The sequence below is a fragment of the Pristis pectinata genome, chromosome 21, assembly GCF_009764475.1.
Source record: "Pristis pectinata isolate sPriPec2 chromosome 21, sPriPec2.1.pri, whole genome shotgun sequence".
Lineage (NCBI taxonomy): Eukaryota > Metazoa > Chordata > Chondrichthyes > Rhinopristiformes > Pristidae > Pristis > Pristis pectinata.
The window spans coordinates 21,374,676-21,394,155 of NC_067425.1; the positions used below are offsets into that span (position 1 = coordinate 21,374,676).

The 19,480-nt window shown below is 40.3% G+C and overlaps 2 protein-coding genes across 2 annotated transcripts in view; one reads left to right on the forward strand and one right to left on the reverse strand.

Moving 5' to 3' along the window:
- Nucleotides 1-4,963: 4,963 nt before the first annotated feature.
- Nucleotides 4,964-7,481, reverse strand: LOC127581500 (prostasin-like). Its single transcript, XM_052035961.1, has 3 exons — nt 7,292-7,481; nt 5,466-5,549; nt 4,964-5,036 (listed from the first exon to the last, which is right to left on the reverse strand). Exons 1-3 carry the CDS (start codon nt 7,441-7,443, stop codon nt 4,964-4,966), a joined length of 309 nt encoding a protein of 102 aa, XP_051891921.1. The 5' UTR covers nt 7,444-7,481.
- The window catches only part of gusb (glucuronidase, beta), a 63,171-nt gene continuing 51,149 nt past the window's right edge, over nt 7,459-19,480 (forward strand). The window contains exons 1-6 of the mRNA XM_052035657.1: nt 7,459-7,686; nt 9,647-9,835; nt 13,742-13,923; nt 16,793-16,935; nt 18,428-18,621; nt 19,165-19,317. Coding sequence (XP_051891617.1) covers nt 7,507-7,686; nt 9,647-9,835; nt 13,742-13,923; nt 16,793-16,935; nt 18,428-18,621; nt 19,165-19,317 — 1,041 coding nt within the window. The 5' untranslated portion in view covers nt 7,459-7,506. The remainder of the gene's footprint in view (nt 7,687-9,646; nt 9,836-13,741; nt 13,924-16,792; nt 16,936-18,427; nt 18,622-19,164; nt 19,318-19,480) is intronic.

Here is a 19,480-nt window from a genome sequence, read left to right on the forward strand (position 1 = left end):
ACAGCACTGGAAGTTAGCATCGAACCCGTGTACCTGTACCTGCCCTGAATTAGCACTGCCCTGGAGAATGGGGATTCATGGTACAACCAATGATAGTGACTGGACAAACATTTTTGGCAGCAGAGCCCATAATACTGAAGAATTTATTTTTCCATGCACACAAGTCCTAATGAAAAATGTCTAATGCAAGTAAATGCAATATTGTGTATCAGATCTGCAAAGAACAACTCTTCTGGAATTTATAATATTCACAAAACATTTGCACAAGTAACTTTTCACAGTCTGATAACCTATTCTGGCACTGCAACTTCTCATTATTAAAACCTATCAGCAAGATGAACTTTCTCTGCCTAGATGGCATTTGTAGAATCAAACAGGCTTACATTACTCATGGGTAATCGAATAGATGATAGAATTCCTTAAATTATTGTTTTTGCAGGATGGATGTTATAATAGATCGCATAAAACTGGTTGGGCCTTGAAAATCACTGCATAGAAATACCTTAATGTTGGGAATTATCCTGAGCAGCTCTTTCAAGGCAGATTTTGCTCACAGCATGCAATGGATATCATCTTTCACCCAACTTCAGGCTAGGTTGAAGACACTGATGGGAAGGTGGTGAAGTTTTGACAATTAGTGACTGCTTCACTTTGAGTTTTTATACTTCATAACTTCATTTACAGGGATATATAATCACATATGGTCCGACAACTTGGTAATATCAAGTTCATGTCAATCACCTTTCTTTTCTCTGACCAATTTTTAACATTTTGCACATGGGCTCGGTTAATTTAATGAAAATCAGGGGGAGGTGGGGTTGTGGGGGTCAAGGGGTATCATTGCTGAAATTGGGAGATGTCCTACAATGGCTGGGCTCATCTTCACTAATCTACCTCCCTTGAAGCAAAGTTAAAAATGTACCTCAGTGTCACTCAGAATAACTGTGGCAAAAACTTAGTTCTGCTGTGTTCTTTCTTCATGGTACATAATACAAAAAAAATTCCCAGAAACTGGATTTCACCCTCTTTGATGCTATAAACACGTGCCACATATAAGTGCCAATGTCCAAATGGATCCCCTGCAAAAAAAATCATGAAATTGCGCAAAAATACATAAACACAGCACCATGCCGTTTTTTTTTACATGGAATCGTGCACTGAATTGGGATCTAGGCAGTTCCCATCGAAAGCTACAAGCAGAGATCTCCACGCAACGCTTCAGACCTTAACGGAGATCTCCAATGATATCATTCCACAGAATAGCTACAGAAATGGTTACCATGGAAATAAGAGAGAAACAGTGGGAAGGGTGAAGGCATAAATCAATGTCCTGTATGTCTAGACAACTCCCAATGACGGTCTGCTCTGATCATCCTCCATGCCATGAGTAGCCCTATGCATAATATTGGAACATGCAATGTGGGTGTGGTTTGAACAGACAGACTGCAAACAGTGAAGGGAGCTCCACTGATGTGGTTTCCGTTATCCTGAGCTTTGGAAACTGATGCTGACTGATGCTGTGTGCAAGACTTTGATGTCAGAGGGCAGATCTTATGATAAACATCTCATTGCCAATCCCTGTGCAACATACTTTGAGTATTTTGGTCAATACTCAGCAATAGTTCACCCAGAAGCTCCAATTTATATTGGTAAGGAAGGACACGTGTGTTGTGGGACTTGTGATGTCATTAGATGTGTGAATGACTCCAGGAAAACACCAAGGTGAATTATGCATGGCAGTGGGCCAACTTCCAGGTGGGCCTGATTTCACTAGTGCGATCACCTTTAAACACAATTTGCACATGAATACAGTGAGTCCAATTTCTAGGCACATGTTGTTCACAGAAAATGACCAACCTTGTCTTGATAAACATTGGCTGCAGAACATAGCTCAATAGTTCTTCTTAATGCATTATAGAATGCAAGTTCACTCTCCAATACAGAATAAGAGAACATTGCAAACACTGGCCAGAAGTTTCCATCCATTAAAATTAGTGACCATGTCTGTATCTATATATTTATAAAGGTATATATGCATTATTGAAAGCTCTTTTTTAGTTTACAAGGCATTCAACTCAAGGGAAGTTAAATTAACAACATCAATGGTTCTGTCAGCACCACTTTCCTTCACTACCCACAAAGAAATTGATTCCCTTACTCTAAAAGTCTTTGGTCTTGATCTTGATCTTGAATATAATCAGCGACCCAGCCTCCTTAGCCCCCTTAGGTAGACAATTCCAAAGATTCACCCCCTATTTATGAAGAAGTTTCCTTTCATCTCTGTCCTATAAGACGAATCCCTTATTTTGAGACTGTGCCCCTGACTCTGGATACCCCAGCCAAGGAAAATATCAAAACTGCACCTACCCTGTCAAGCCCCTTAGAAGTTTGTGTGTTTCAATCAGATCACCTCTGATTCTTGAGAATACGGATCTAATCTGCTTAATCTGTCTTCATAAGACATGCCGACCATTCCTGGAACCTTTGCTATTTTTGCTCTATCACAAGTTTATCCTTTCTGAGGTAGAGAAACCACATCTGTGCACAATATTCCAGATGTGGTCTCATCAGGGCACTATATCATTTGAACAAGATGTCTTTCATCTTGTATTCAAATCTCTCTTAATAATGGCCAACATACCATTCGCTTTCCTAATTACCCACTGAACCTGCATATTAACTTTCAATGACCTGTGTACAAGGACAATCAGGTCCATCTGTCATTTCAACAAAAATCTTATTTTTTTTACCAAAGTGGATGATCCCACATTTTTCCACAGTATATTCCATGTTCTTGTCCATTCATTTAGTTTGTATGCTAAAGCCTCTCTGCATCTTCCTTATAGCCTACATTTGCTGCCTTCCAATCTGTGGGAACCATTCCAGAATTTGGAAGTTGGCAACTCCACTATCTCCATTGCCACCTAGTTCAAATCTCTAAGATGCAATTCATCAGCTTCAAGGGATTTATTGGCTCTCAGTCCTGTTAACATCTCCAAAAGTATCTATCAACTAATGTTAATTTCATTGAGTCCACATTTACTCTCGACCTATGGCTCTCCATTATTGCACTAGTTTTCTGTACCTTATTCCATGAAGGCAGACATAAAATATTCGTTTTATTTCTCTGGGATTTCCTTAATCCCCTGTATGATTTATTTTGCCTCAGTCTGTAAGGAATCCACATTAACTTTTTTTTTAATCCTTTGCTTTTTACAAGTCCATAGAGGCTCTTATAATGAAATACACCATATCATCTGTTATCTGTTCAATTAGACACAAATTCAAAGATTTCCAACAGATTTATCAAATATGATTTCTCTTTCATAAATCCAGGTTGACTTTTCCCAATCTTCTTATTGTTGTTTATATGATCCGGGCTGGCCAGATCCAGTATTCTACTTCCCCTTTCCTTCTCAATGCCTTTGTCCTTGTTTGCTGAATTCTGAAATTTCCCCCATCCTCAGGATTATTGCCTTTTATATTCCTTAAAAGAAATCAAATTTGGAAAAACCTTCGTACCCATTTTATGTACTTTTAAAGTAATAAATTCTCCCAAGCCGTGTGCATAGGAGAGTCCAGAAAAGGGAGAGGGATCCAAAGGGATGATCGAAGGCTTGAGGAGCCTTCTAGGAGGATGGAAAGAATGAAGAAAGTGAGGGCAAGGGGCTGATTCCACAAAAGCTGCCTGCTTTTTACTCAGTTACTTCTAGGGTCTTATGTGGAAGATGTGTGGCTCGTTACCAGTATGTGGATTGCCTGGAGCTGCCAAGTTAGCAGCAATAGGCAATGATTAAAGACATTTACAAAACGGTACCATTTGCGCCCTTCATTCTCTCCCGAGTTCCATGCTGTAATACCATGGGCACAATCAGACAACTATATTTCATCTATGAACTTAGAGTGTGGGTAGTTTCTTTACAAGGGAGTCCATTCGTATCAAGCCCAGGCTGTCTTCACCCAACACTTCCAGTAAATGAAAATCAGATGCTGGAAATATGAAATAAAAACAGAAAGTGCTAATGAGGGGTTCTGTACCTGAAACATTAACCGTTTCTCTTTCCATAGATGCCGCCTGATCGATTGAGTGTTTACAATATGTTCTGCTTTTATATACATCTCCATTATGGGTCACCAACCATCATGTGTGGGAACAATTTTCTTGTTCCTAACCAATGTGTGTAATAGTACCTGTACTGGCACTGTAATGGAGATTTGCTCATTCAGCTCAAGACTGAGTGATAGACTCTTTAAGTCTGTATGGCTGAGTTTACACCATGCTTGCACTTACCAAAGGAACCATCTGAGGGAGCTCCAGTAACAGTTCTTTCTCTCGATCCAATAAAATTCAAATTGAACTTCACACATTCATCAAACTAGGAAGATCGCTAACTCTGTGTCTCACTTATTTGTACCTCTTAATAACTGAATTACGAATCATTCAGAGACTGTCTCTCATGACTTTATCAGAGCATATTAAACAAACAATAATTAATAAATGAACACCCCCTAAGAATATTTCCTTTATATTGAGGTACTCAAAAATATACTTCCTCCATCTTTGAACATGAAAGGCCTGTTAATCTAGTCACAATGGCATCATCAAATTCTACAGATCAAATTTTTGTACAAATACTGTGCTGATAAAACTTTGTGGATATATCATAACCACAGATTATTGTTAATATGATCAATACATGTTCTGCTTATCTAAAAAATTCTTTACCTATTACATGTTTAATTTTTTTTCCAAAATGCTCCTGCTCTTAGACATTTTAACATTCTCATGCATGGGACAGGTATCATGATCATGTTGTCAACAGCAGAAAGAATAATAGATCACATCTGTGCACAGGGTACAGTGAACACAGTAATTACATTGATGATCATATCTGTAGCTACAAAAATATTCCCTGTTTGATTTTACAAAATATGAGATAACAATTGAAAAATACTATTGAAACTATGAACCTGCTAATGGTTTAGTCTTCAGCAGTTCCCTCAGCCCTATCACCGCTCTCCAAATATCCTTGTCGCTGGGAAGGTACAGAAGAAAACAACCTTTAATGATGGAACTAAGAATCACTTCTATAACTGTACTTTCCAATCTGACTGCACAAAATGACAGTAAAGTCCAAGACACATGATTAGGCTCCACAGTAACTACAATTAATAATAGAATATTCACGATTAGTGGTTGTGCAAAAAGATCTATATTGAAGTTACGGTTTTACATTTTGCTTTAATAATAACTGCAACTAATGTTAATGGGCTGATGGTGGGAGTGTCAGCGGGAAAGCATTCTGGAGACAGTGACCGTAGCTCTGTAAGTTTTAAGGCAGTTACGAAGCAGGACAAGGACGGACCCAAAGTTAAGTTTGAATCAAAGTGTACAAAAGAAATAAACAAAAGCTGTTGAATTGTCTCCTACTGAATAATAAGATAATAATGTTTGGTTAACATACCTTAATCCTTGGGAACGAGGAAAGCAGTGTGCTGCTGATAAAAGCCAGTATTGACTGATGACTGTTGCTCCACACACGTGCCTGCTTTTATAGAACGTAGAACAATTACAGCACAATTCAGGCCCTTCAGCCCACAAAGCTGTGCCGAACATGTCCCTACCCTAGAAATTACTAGGCTTACCCATAGCCCTCTATTTTACTCAGCTCCATATACTGATCTAACAGTCCCTTGAAAGACCCTATCGTATCAGACTCCACCACCGTTTCCAGCAGCCCATTCCACGCATTCACCACTCTCTGAGTAAAAAACTTACCCCTGACATCTCCTCTATATCTACTCCCCAGCACCTTAAACCTAAGTCCTCTTGTGCCCACCAATTCAGTCCTGGGGAAAAGCCTCTGACTATCTACCCTATCAATACCTCTCATCATCTTATACACCTCAATCATGTCCCCCCTCATCCTCCGTCTCTCCAAGGAGAAAAGGCCGAGTTCCCTCAACCTGCTTTCATAAGGCATGCTGTGCATTCCAGGCAGCATCCTTGTAAATCTCCTCTGCACCCTCTCTATGGCTTCCACATCTTTCCTGTAGTGAGGCAACCAGAACTGAGCACAGTACTCCAAGTGGAGTCTGACCAGGGACCTATATAGCTGCAACAATACCTCCCGGCTCCTAAATTCAATTCCCTGATTGATGAAGGACAATACACCATATGCCTTCTTAACCACAGAGTCAACCTGCACCGCCACTTTGAGCGTCCAATGGACTCGGACCCCAAGATCCCTCTGATCCTCCACACTGCCAAGAGTCCTACCATTAAGACTATATTCTGCCATCATATTTGACCTACCAAAATGAACCACTTCACACTTACCTGGATTGAACTGCATCTGCCACTTCTCAGCCCAACTCTGCATCCTATCTATATCCCTCTGTAACCTTTGACAGCCCTCCAAACTATCCACAACACCCCCAACCTTCGTGTCATCCGCAAACTTAATAACCCACCCCTCCACTTCCTCATCCAGGTCATTTATAAAAATCACAAATAGTAAGGATCCCTGAGGTACACCACTGGCCACTGACCTCCACTCAGAATACGACCCCTCAACAACCATTCTTTGCCTTCTGTGGGCCAGCCAGTTCTGGATCCACACTGCAATGTCCCCATTGGATCCCATGTCTCCTCACCTTCTCCATAAGCCTCGCATGGGTGTTGAACGGAAAGGCAGTTAGAATGAATTCCCACTCCTGTGCTCCCTTTCATTATCATCTGTTACCTGTTCTTCCCTGATGACTACTCAATGCAGATTAATGGTGTGGTGAATAGCTAAGGTTGTAGCTAAGATATTATCCGTCCTAATCATAAGCGAAGGCCTGCATGTTTTGATGTTATTACGGTGTTTGATGCCCCATACCAGTGACTACTCTCTCCATAGATGCAGTCATTACTGCAATACGTATCATAGCATGACACTATTGTTTAAGACGGGTTCCTTCAATCTCTCAGCAAGCATGCACAGAGCAGTTAGGAGTATCAGACATTCTCTGCTGGTGTTCCAGAAGCATTCTGCTCCTCCAAAGTCCTGAGGAAAAATATTTATGCACATCTTTGCAGAGCTTGAAGTTCTTTAGTCCTCTGCGGACTCTTCATAGTTGTTCCTCTCGCTACCACCTGCTTTTACTCACTTGTGATCTGCGGGTCACCAACTACCTTCACTGCAAATATCAACACCCACACCTGTGACCTCTGCTTCCCATACTCGCAGCACACCAGGAAGAAGCAGAAAACTGGAGGTGGTGCTTTACCAATCCCAATACTTACTTGTAAACAGGAGGACATGCTGAATCACTGAAGGCTGAACGCGACGGGTTGAACGATGAACCCCGGTGCATCTCGCAGGTAAACGGGGCGCCGAGCGAAGCTGCAATCCAGCACCCTGCTGCTGGGCACTGACAGACGGCTCTGCGGGTCATTGATCTGACGCGTCATGTGACACTGCACACGTTCCCCACCCCCGGGGAGTGAAGGCTGGCAAGATGGTGGGGAGCTGGTGGCTGCTGCTCTCACTGCTCGGCTCTGCTGTCGCCCTGAGCCCGAGAGAGACCCGCTCCCGGGAGCTGAAGGAGCTGGGCGGACCGTGGAGCTTCCGGGCGGATCAGTCGTCGAGCAGGAACCAGGGATTCGAGGAGAAATGGTACCAGCGTCCCCTTAGAGAGGTGAGGCGCTGGTGGGGCAGTGATCACAGGGGGTGTGTGGGGTGGGGGGCTTAATGCATCCCTCCCCCTGCTCCATTTGTCTTCCCTCACCCCCTCCCCTCTCTGGGGCCTGTACTTTCTTTCCCCCTGTCCTCTGGTTTCCCCGGGCGAGGCTGAGATGGGGAACCCCGCAGCAGCCCCCTGAGACTGGTCATCTTTCCTGGGAAGGGTAATGCTGAAACCAGCCAGCGAAGAAAGTGCAGTGTCCATGCGCCTGCAGACCTTCTGCTGCTGATCCCAAGCAACTGTGCAATGCAGTAAAGTAATAACTTTCATTTCATGTAGCAGTTTCCATCGTTTAGAGATGTTGCAAAACTTTTTGCTGCCAGTGAAGTGCTTTAGCAGCGGAGTTGTTGGAAGAGGGGAAAAAGAGTAGTCAGACTTGTCCACAGCACAGCTTCATCGTCAGCAAACTGATAAATCAGATTCTACTATTTGCAGCCCTTTGCCTCCACCTAACACCTCCCAGCTTCTGTCGCTATTTCTGCTCTCCCCTCGCCCATCTGCTTATCACTCTTCCTCACCTGGATCTGCCCATTGCTTTCCAGCTCTTTCTCCACCTCTTCCCCTCACCTCTTTATGCTGGCTCTCTCCCCTCTATCTTTCAGTCCAGATGAAGGGTCTCGAGCTGAATCATTGGCTGTCCGTTTCCCTCCACAGATGGTGCCTGACCCGCTGAGTTCCTCCAGCAGTTTGTTTTTTGCTCCAGATTCGAGCACCTGCAGCCTCTTGTGTCCTGTAATCAAATAACCTGCTGTTGTGACACAAGATTCTGCAGATGCTGGAATCTGGAGCAACACACACAAAATATGCTGGAGGAACTCAGCAGGTCAGGCAGCATGTATGGAGAGAAATAAACAGTCAAGATTTTGGATTGAGACCCTTGATCAGGACTGGAAAGGAAGAGGGCAGAAGCCAGAATAAGAAGGTTGGGGGAGGAGCACACACAGGTGATAGGTGAGTGCGGGTGAGAGGGGGAAGGTAGGAGGGTGGGGAGTGGGTAGATGTAAGAAGCTGAGAGGTGGTAGTTAGAAGAGGCAAAGGGCTGAAGAAGAAGGAATCCATAGGAGGGGGCAGTGGACCATGGAATAAAAGGAAGGAGGTGGGGAATAGATGAGCAGGTCATTAGGGTAGGGGGAGGGGTCCACAGGAATGAGGGAAGACAAAGGTGGGGGGGGTTGGGAGAAGAGGAGAGGGGTTACTAGAAGTTGGAGGAATTGATGTTGAGGTCGTGAGGTTGGAGACTCCCAAGGTGGAATATGAGCCTATCACCTGCCTGTGTGTGCTCCTTCCCCTCACCCAACCTCCCTATTCTGGCTTCTGCCCTCTTCCCTTCCAGTCCTGTTGGAGGGTCTTGTCCCAAACATCAACCGTTTATTTCTCTCCATAGATGCTGCCTGACCTGCTGAGTTCCTCTAGCATACTTTGTGTGTGTTGCTGCTGTTGTGACATTGGCTGGGGGTTAAATATTGAGGGTAAACACTGGGAGGATGCCCATGATCATCATTCAAATACTCTCTGAGAAAGTAGGAAGAGTTTCAGTTTAACATTTCAACTGAAAGATGGCAGTTCGGATGTTTTATCAATCCTTCAAAACTTCACTGAAACGTCAGGCTAGATATTGTACCTGTGCTAATAAACATTTGAAACTTACCTCGTGCCTTTCCATTGCCAGTCAAGATTAATGTGGATGTGAACGATGCAAAATGTACCAGATTTCCCCATTTCCTTCTGGTACCATGTGCATTAGCAGGAGAGAAATACTGTCCTTCACCCTGAAAAGCACATTTTGTCTCTGTGTAAAACTACTCATGTGATATTTAAAACTTTGTCTCATCACAAGAGCTTTTTGAATTGCACCACATTTTGTACCTGAACTGTGTGTTTGCAGTGTGTCCCATCATAAACTACTTTTTCTTAGACAGGGCCAGTGATCGACATGCCTGTTCCTGCAAGTTACAACGACATCACACAAGATCCCGAGTTGAGGGATTTCATCGGCTGGGTGTGGTATGAAAAAGAGGTTTGGGTTCCTAGATGTTGGATTTCATATGATGCTGGGAAGAGAGTGGTACTCCATGTTGGTAGTGCCAATTACTTCTCTGTTGTTGTAAGTGTTCTTAATTATTTGATATAAGATTTACATTTGGAAAAATCTTAATCACTTGGTGTAACTAAGGATTAGAATTTGATTTAATGACTTAAGCAACCAATATTGTAAAATAGTAGACTTTTGAGTTGATGATAAATGACCAGTGTAATTACAGATACTTTGAAGTTTATTGAAACTTGCAACATTGGTTGTATACACACTTTATATGGTGTCTTGGTTCCTTAGAACTGCTGAAGTATCTTTTTTAGAACAGTCTAATTCTATCACTTGTTAAATCTTCAGTACAAATTTCTGTTGGAAAAATTAGCCTTGCAACATCTGGGTTCAGTGTCCTCAATTTGGAACATAATGCAAATGGCCAGATATGCAGATAAGGCCATATAAGGTGGTGGGGATGACTTAAAGTGGATAATCACTTTCTCCAGGTGGGATGCATCATAGATTGCTGAGGGATCCAGTCCATAATCTTCCAAATATCTGCAGATTCAAGGTGATCCCTGAGGGCTAGAGAATTGCAAATGTTATAGCTTTATTTAAAAAAATAATATCGAGATAAACTTAATAACTACAAACCAGTCAGTTTAGATTTGCATGTGGTGAAAGATCTAGAAACAATAATCAGGGACAGAATTAGCAGTCATTTTGACATGTTTGGAGTGATTAGAGAATCCCAATGTTGATTTTCTGAAGACAAATTTAACGAACTAACTTCATGGTTTTTTGGTAAAGTATCAGAGGGTTGATGAGGGAAATGGGGTTGATATGTTATATTGGACTTCTGAAAAGGCATATGACAAAGTGCCACTTAATTTTGTCATCAAGATAAAGCGGCCTGTCTCAGCATGGATGGAAAATTGTCTAAATAACAGAAAACAGAACAGTAGTTAAAGGTTGTTTCTCGGACTATAGGAAAGTGTACAGTGGAGTTCCCCAGGGATCACTATTAGGACTACTAGTGCCAATGTGCATTCATGATTTGGACTAGGGTGTACAGGCTGTGCCCGGGTCATGAATGTCTAACTCGTGGACACCCCAATGTACCAACAAGCTCCCATAATATGATTAAATTCAGAAGTCTGAAGTACATACATATGTTTGTTCCTACAGACAGCAGAACTAGTTACCCCTCTCTCCACTTTTAGGAATTGTTTGTTCTTATCAGCCTTGTGTGCTTTTGATGCCATTCATTACAATACTGTGGAGGTACAGTTTCCATATCGAGTGATTTTTTTTAAAATGTATTTTCTGACTTATGGACAAAGTCATCTTATGGACACCTGTAAAAACGGAACCTGTCTGGCACGTTGCAAACAATACAAAACTTAGAGCATTGAAGTGTAATAGACTGGAAGGTGCATGGACAACCTGGTGGAACAGGCGGGTAGCTGCAGATGAAATTTAATGCTGAAGATGTGAAGTTTTACATTTTGGTGCTTAGAATGAGAACGGGCAATATAAACTAGAGCCTGCAGGAATGAGGAACTTTAGCTATGTAGGTAGACTAGGGATGCTGGGATTATTCTCCTTAGAATGATGGAGGTTGTGAAGAGATCAGATGGAGATATTTAAAATTATGAAGGATATACACAAGATGTGTAGAAACTGTTGCCATTAGTGGAAGGGTCGAGAACTAAGGGGCATAGAATGAATGTGATTGGCAAAAGAACCAAAAGTGATCAGCTGGAAAATATTTTTGCAGATTGAGTGGTAGTGTTTGGAATGCGCTACCAATGGTAGTAGCGGAGGAGAATTCAATTGTAGTATTCAAATGAGATTTGGATAAGCATCTGAAAAAAGAATGATCAGGGCTATGGGGAGAGAGCAGTAGAGTGGGCTGAGGTGGATTGTTCCTGGATAACGTGGATTCATTGGGCTGATTAGACTCCTTCCTTCTGTCTTGTAACAGTTTTTTTTATTCTACCTGGAGGAAGCCAAGTTTCTTTTTATTCGGCTGCAAGGAGAGAAAGAACAAATTTTGCATCTGGAATAGAAATCTTACACAATGAGCACACAACAAAAAAAATATAAATTCAAGCCAGCAGTTCCAGATCAAAATCTTGTTGAAGATGGAATAATTTAAATAACAACCTTTTGCATGATCTATGATGTATCAAATTGCCTTCCTTATCTATAGTCAGTTTTTAAAATAAGTTGTCACAAATATGCTGTTGGTTATTAAGGCAAAAAATATGAAATTTTGTAATTTATTTTGTTTGTAGTTTGTAGATAATATTGAGTGTTGGTGCAGGAACAGGAAAAGATCAAGGTTTGAAGAATTAAGTGTAAATAAAATGAAAATTAACTTTTTATAATAAAATATACTTATTTCTCTTGAGCACGGTGACAGGAGTGTTGGTCTTTACTTGCTGCGGTATATCAGGCTTAAAGCTGGTTTTGTCATTTTGGTAGGTCTGCCCGCTTTGACCCTGTTGCTCTTCTCTGAACACATCACTGTGTCTACTTCTTTAGTTACAGAGCATGTCTGCATTTCATTTGTGACTATTTATCATTTGGGCCTTGATTAGGAGCCAGTCCTGTCTTTTTTGCTGCTGCTCACAAGTTCAGTTCTATTAGGAGTTGTTTGATAGTGATCTGTGACAGTAATGCAGGTTGATTTGATAAATCCAGTGATAATGCTTATAAAGCAGTTAAGCTCAGACCATACATCAAATCTGGTGTCTAGCTGTTTTACAGAGTTCAAATAATGCTTTAGACACAGTGAACTATTAGTTACGATGTGTTTACATGTTTATGTGGCTCTTAATAGTTTTAATTAATCTTTGTAGGAGCTTTTTTGTTTTAAGATACAAGTTAGTACTCGTTTATAAAATTGTTCTAGTGGTTGATCTGTTGGTCATTGTGATAAATAACACCTGAAGCAGCAGAAGTGAATTATTCAATAAATGAAGAGAATGACAGGGAATTGGATAAAAACATCAGAAAATGGGAGCAGGAGTAGGCCACTCGGCCCCTCAAGCCTGCCCCACTGTTCAATATGATGGTGGTGATCTACCCCAGGCCTCATCTCAATGGCTGATCTGCCCTGGGCTACATTCCAGTTCCCCATGGCCCTCAATTCCCTGATCTTAAACAAGAGACTTGTGTAAGAGTGCAGTGAAATGTTCTGATTAACTGGTTTTTTTTTACACACCATGGAGTTGATTGGCTGTGTGAGATGCAACTTACTTTTTTTTGCCTATGTGTCTTTATGCATGGTGCGAAAAGTAATAGTTGGTTCTATGACTGAATGTACTGCATATATAACCCCATTATTTAAAAGACAAAGAACAGGAAACTGTTAATCAGCCTGCTATCAGTGGTGGGGAAAATGCTGAAATTTATCACGAAAGAAATTGATAATAGTATCGAGCAGAGTCGATGTGGATTTATGAAAAGGAAATAATTTTTGACAGATGTTAGTCTTTTGAGATTGTGATGTTCAGAATAGATGAAGGCAAGTGAGTTGATATGGTGCATTTGGACATGTAGAAGGTCTTTGGTATGGTGCTACAAGAGGTTATGAAACGAGTGCATAGTATTGGGTAATATACTGAATGAAATGAGGATTGGAAAACAGTAGGAATAAATGGGTCTTTTTCAAGTTGGGAGGCCTTGACCAACAGGATGCCACAGGGATTGGTGTTGGAGTCCCCACTGTTTGCATCTCTATCAGTATTTGGAGGAGGGGATCAAGTGTATACGTCTAAGTTTGCTAATAGTACAAAACTACAAAGTGGTATGAACTATGAAGAGGATACAAGAGGCATCAGGATTTGTAGACAGGCGAAGTGAAAATTCTCAGTATCATTTATATTTTGGTCACCCATGCAATATTTAGGTAGTTGCAAAATGAAACATTTCACAGCATCATGATTAATATGACTCTTGTTTTTCTTTTTGCAGTGGGTGAATGGTGTTCAGGTTACCTTCCATGAAGGTGGCCATCTTCCTTTTGAAGCTGACGTCACTAAAGTTATGCAGAGTAGTCCATCTCCTCAGTATAGAATCACTATAGCGGTAAACAACACACTTACCCCTTATACTTTACCTCCAGGAAGGATTCAATACATGTCAGATAGAAAAAGGTGAGATTAAATAAAATGCATAATTCACTATTTGATATTAATAAAGAGGACTTTTCTTCCCCCTTCTAGAATAATAAAAACTGGATGTGCTTTTTATACATATAGGAGTAATTCATTTCTGGTTTACTAGTAAACTTATTTTTCTAAAGTTTAGCAATTCAGCTAAAGAATTATGGGAGGATCCAACAACATAAATGTTTCCGGTGGTAATAGTGAACTGATTAACTACTTGAATTCCTTCATTACTGAATGTTAATGAAAGACTTGGGTCACTAGAAGTATTTACTGCTAAAAATTAAAGGTGGGAAGAAATACATTTTATCTTGAGGGCTTTTAGTGTTCAGAATGGTTCAACCCAGGATATCTTAAAGTGTTAGGCTCAAATGGTAATTCTCTGTGTGAGAGTTTGTTGGAAGGCTGCCTGATTACCTGAGACACCACTATTGAGCCTGATTATGTCTGTGCCTGATGTTCAAGCGACAGTGCTTCCAACAGGGAAGTGGCATATCAAGAACTAGAACCCTGTGGCCGTGTCTTCCATTGTTTCTGGGCTAGGAACATGCTTGCAAATGCACTGCCTCTGCCTTCACTTTACTTCTATCAGCTAACTTAATAGTATTTATTATATGTAGTGGATATCTGATATATAAAGCAAACAGTTATGTTAAATTCATTGGGTCAACTATGGGTTATGGTCATCGCAAAGGATTGTAGTTTGTTTCTGATTAATACAAGAAGTTGTTCCTTTTCTATATTGTAAACTGGCATTTAGAAGAAAAATTATCCACAATAATAATGCTGTATTTTTAAACATACAATGCAATGAGTTAAACAAGATGAACTTGCAGGCAGGATTGAAGCCCATGGATGAAAGTGACTGTTTCAAAATTTGAAGGAAAGTAGGCAGGATCTGTACACTTGTTACAGATTAGGACCATTTTCTTTGTTTATGAATGACCTGGACTGGGATAGGAGAGCACAATTTAGATGAAAGCAAACTTGGAAATGTAATAAACAGTGAGAAGGATAGTGACTTCAGGATGATACAAATGGACTGAGGAAATGCAACAGACTTGTGGTAGACATAAATGAATTTGTGGGAAGAATGAGGAGGAGCACTATTAGGATATAGGTCTGAGCCATAGATGGGGCAGGGGTGATTTATTGAAATGGGTACATGTTTGAAAGACTTGGGAAATTGAAGAAAGTGGCATTGTTCTCCATAGAGCAGAAGTTAATAGAAGATTTGAAAAAATATATATATATAGCGTAAGTAAGTAGAAACTTCTGTGGATGCTGAAGGGTCAGTGACCAGAGGGCAGATATCAAAGGTAATTGGCAGGAGAGCCAGATGCAAGATGAGGGAAAGAAGAATTTTTATAATTTTACCACTAGGAATGCACTTTCCAGGAGCATGGTAGAAGTTGATTCAGTGGCAGCTTTTAAAAAGGAATAAGTACATGTAGAGGAAAGTTCACAAGCTATGGGAAAAGAGTCTGGTCCTGTCCTTGTTTGATTTCACAATGGGGTTCACTGCACACTAATAAGGAGCAAGATCTATGATTTGTTTATCCCTGCCAAATCTAGGTCCTGGAAATCAAGCCAAGCTGGTTGATACTTACCAACTAGGAAGATTCTACATCCAAAGTTAACAAGATTAGAATCGGATCATGTCTCTGCTGGATCATATGTTCCAAATCCGAGAGCTTCTCCTGTGGCTGAAGCCCTGTAGCATCCATATTTTGCAGAATGTTTGCTGTTAAGGTTGATATTTGAGATGTTATCATCTGTATTGGAGTGAACCTTTGGTAGCATTCTCATCTCTGAGTCAGAGGGTGAAGGGTTTGGAGACCATTCCAGACGATGAGTAGCAACTAGAGTATGGTCTTCAAACACTGCTAACTAGTATAAGCCTAATGAATCCAACAAGGAGTTATGGGGAAAACATTCAGAGGTGGGAATATAAAACTTGTTACCACATGAAATATTGAATAGTACATGAGAGAGAGAGAGAAAGATGGATCTATTGATGGGCTTAGATGAAGTTAGATGAGAAAATTGCAAATATATTTGATGTGTTGTGCCATTTTTGTGGTGTGAGTATTGTGTCATAGAAATGGATGGTGTTTTTAAGAACTAATATGGGGATATTGGGCCATATAGAATTTCAGTGTATCTTGCTGTGATTCTGTGAAATTGATAGTTTTGAGATTTTGATATTTCACAGTATTGCACTGGGTGAATTATAAAGGCTACAAGAAAACAAAAATGGGAAAATGTGCAAAATGTTAAGGCAAAATTAACAAACCAGAAGCACCACTTGTGATTTTGTACACTGACAGGGCTTGATGTCAGTCCTCTATAGAGGCATTTCTCCAACTTTGGTACAGATTATTTCGGATTTGATTTTCTTTTTTCTCTTTGAAGAGACATAATAAAAAATGTTGCACTGACAGATTCTTTCGGTTTTAACACCTTGTGTTCAATAACTGTAAAGCTGCCCTATTCACAGGGATTTTTAAATAGCATCATTTTCCATAATTAAGTAACAGTCCATGTTGAAAGTTTAAAAAAAAAGGCAGATGCTGGAAATATGAGAGAAAAACTGAAAAAGCTAGAAACACTCTGTGGGTCAGGCAGCATCTATGGAAAGAGAAATGCTTAATGTTTTGGGTCCAGGACCTTTATTAGAACACGTTTCCAGGACTTGAAACATCAACTATTTCCCTTTCCATAGATGCTGCCTGACCTGGTGTATATTTCCAGCATTTTCTATTTTTACGGTGCCCTGGATTTCTTTGAGAGAAAGTAACAAAATATAGTCTTGTACATTTAATTATCACAGTTGTACTGCTTTACCTTTCTCTAGGTATCCACCTGGCTATTTTGTGCAGATCATCCAATTTGATTTCTTCAATTATGCTGGGATTCATCGGCCTGTTCTGCTGTACACCACACCTAGTGTCTACATAGATGACATAACAGTTATAACGGACATCCAGGATGATAAAGGTCGCTTATTAAACTGTTTAAAATTCATTTATGAATTTTTCAATGTTTAAAATTCATCCAAACAGCCATAGAACTGTAAGATAGCATCTGACCTTCTCTAGTAGCCACAGTAATTATGTGATTCATCCAGCTGAGTTTCTAGTTAACTTTGTAGTGGGGGCTTGCCCATGAATGTTGAGGGTAAATAGTTAGACACTCTCCTTTTGAAAGTGATAATTGCCTGGGATTTTTGTGGCGTGAATGTTACTTGTCACTTATCAGCCCATTGCTGAGTGTTGTCTAGGTCTTTTTATATGTAGGCACGGACTGCTTCATTTGCTGAGGAGATGCGAGTAGAATTGAACATTGTGCAATCATCGGTGCAGATTCCCAGCAGTGACCTTATGATGAAAGGAAGATGGTTGAAGAAGCAGCACAGTGGAGCTGCTGCAGGGTTCTATCCTGACCTCAGTTGCTGACTTTGTGGAGTTTGCACGTTCCCCCTGTGATTGCATGGGTTTCCACCAGGTGCTCTAATTTCCTCCCATGTCCCAAAGTAGGTTAATTGGCTACTGTAAATTACCCCCAAATGAGGGAGGAAAAGGACTGATGCGATTGCTGTGAGGGCCAGTATAGACTCAATGTATCATAAGAAGATGCATATGAAGCTGCTGGAGATGTGCAAAGGAATTCCTGCACTCATGTCCTGGGGCTGGGATGATTGATCTCCAAGAAGCACAACCATCTTCCATTGTGCAAGGAATAACTTCAACCATTGGAGTGTTTTCCTCTTGATGCCTGTTGACTTTGGTTTTACCAAAGCTCCTTGATACCAAACACTATCAAGTGCTGCCTTGACGCCAAGGGCAGTCCCTGTCACTTCACTTCTGACATTCAGCTCTTTGCTCCATGTTTGGACTAATGACTCTGACAAAATCCAAACTAGGCATGAATCATTGAGTCATTGAGTCATTCCGCACAGAAACAGACCTTTCGGCTCACCATGTCCATGCTGACTATCAAGTACCTATCTATATTAATTCCATTTACCGGCACCTAGTCCATGGCCTGCTGTTCATTGGCGATTCAAGTACTCACCCAGATGCTGCTTAAATGTTGAGAGTACCTGCCTCAGGTACTTGTTATGATTTTGTTCCAATTGAAAGTATACTCATTGGGTAGAAATCAACTAGATTGGATTTGTCCTGCTTTTTGTAGACAGGGCATTCTGGGCAAGATTTGACTTTGAGTTGGTCTGGTATTACCCAGGAGGTGCAACCTTGTCAAGAAAATTTACTAGATGTTCTTATTAGCTTCAAATACCTGATATTAAAAAGGTGAAAGGATACCTTTAAAAAAAATCTGTTTGCATAGTTGCTATGATGAATATTACCATACTTTTGGCAAGAGCATGCTGAGCTGTGACTTTCTCTTGACATTTATCCTAGTTTAAGACACCAAAGAATAGCTTTCACTTTCTGATTTTTCAGTAACTGATCCTGTTTTCCTCTAGGATTTATAAATTACCAAGTGTCCATTAGTGGAAGCAATCATTTTTCATTGTCACTAAAATTGCATGATCACCGAGGGCAGGTTGTTGCTTCTGCCATTGATGGATCTCCATTTGGACAACTTAAGTTGCATGATCCTAAACTATGGTGGCCGTACCTTATGCATGAGAATCCTGCATACCTTTACAACCTTGAGGTAAGATTTACAATATTTTCTGAGTCATGTAAAAATAATATTAGTCCAATAGTATAATATTACTTTGCTCTTTTAGAAAAAATAGTCATGATTCTGTAACTAACTAGCTGTAGTTAAGCAATTGGATGTGCTTCAAACCTACCTTCTCTAGGTTTGTAGAGTAATCTGAACAGTTCTTAAAGCACTTTCAAAGTCTTTAAGTTTCTGGATGCTTTTTATTCATGTCCTATGTCAGTTTTATAGGGAAGTAGTTAATCCTTTGCTTCTGATGTAAAATATTGTACAATTGCTCATTGTTCAAGCCCACTGTGAAATTTTTTCATCTGATTTCTTGTTAACATGGTAATTCTGCATTTTTTAAGGCTATGTTCTGTAAGTTTTCTCGCACACCTTTTTATATAGGCGAGTTATTACTGATACAGCACCATCAACCAATTAAAATTCAAAATGTAATTTGATTGTGTTCTGGAAACCAGTGATTGTATTAGAACTTCAAAGTTGGATTTACCAGCTTTATATTTAAAATGGACATTTTGTACGTAGGTGCATATGAAGAGCAAAATTGGTAGCATCTTGTATGAAGATTTTTATACATTACCAGTGGGAATTCGCAAAGTCCAAGTTACCAAGAGCCAGTTCCTTATCAATGGAAAGCCATTCTATTTCCATGGAGTAAATAAGCATGAAGATTCTGATGTGAGTATGAGTAAATCTCCTGTAATCTGCCTATTTAAATTGTTTGCATCTCTTCTGTTTTGGCCTTACCATTTTGAGTCATTAGATGCTATTTTGCACTTCCAGTTTGATTGTGAACTATTTTCTTTCCATTTCAACAAATTTTACTGGCAGCAAGATTTTT

What these genes read in the sequence shown, in the direction of transcription:
- LOC127581500 (XM_052035961.1), bottom strand. Translation starts at nt 7,443, where the DNA reads ATGACCCGCAGAGCCGTCTGTCAGTGCCCAGCAGCAGGGTGCTGGATT. An exon ending in GCATGTCCTCCTGTTTACAA is followed by an intron (nt 5,550 to 7,291) that starts GTAAGTATTGGG and finishes GTTCTATAAAAG; the next exon opens with CAGGCACGTGTGTGGAGCAA. An exon ending in CCTCGTTCCCAAGGATTAAG is followed by an intron (nt 5,037 to 5,465) that starts GTATGTTAACCA and finishes GTACCTTCCCAG; the next exon opens with CGACAAGGATATTTGGAGAG.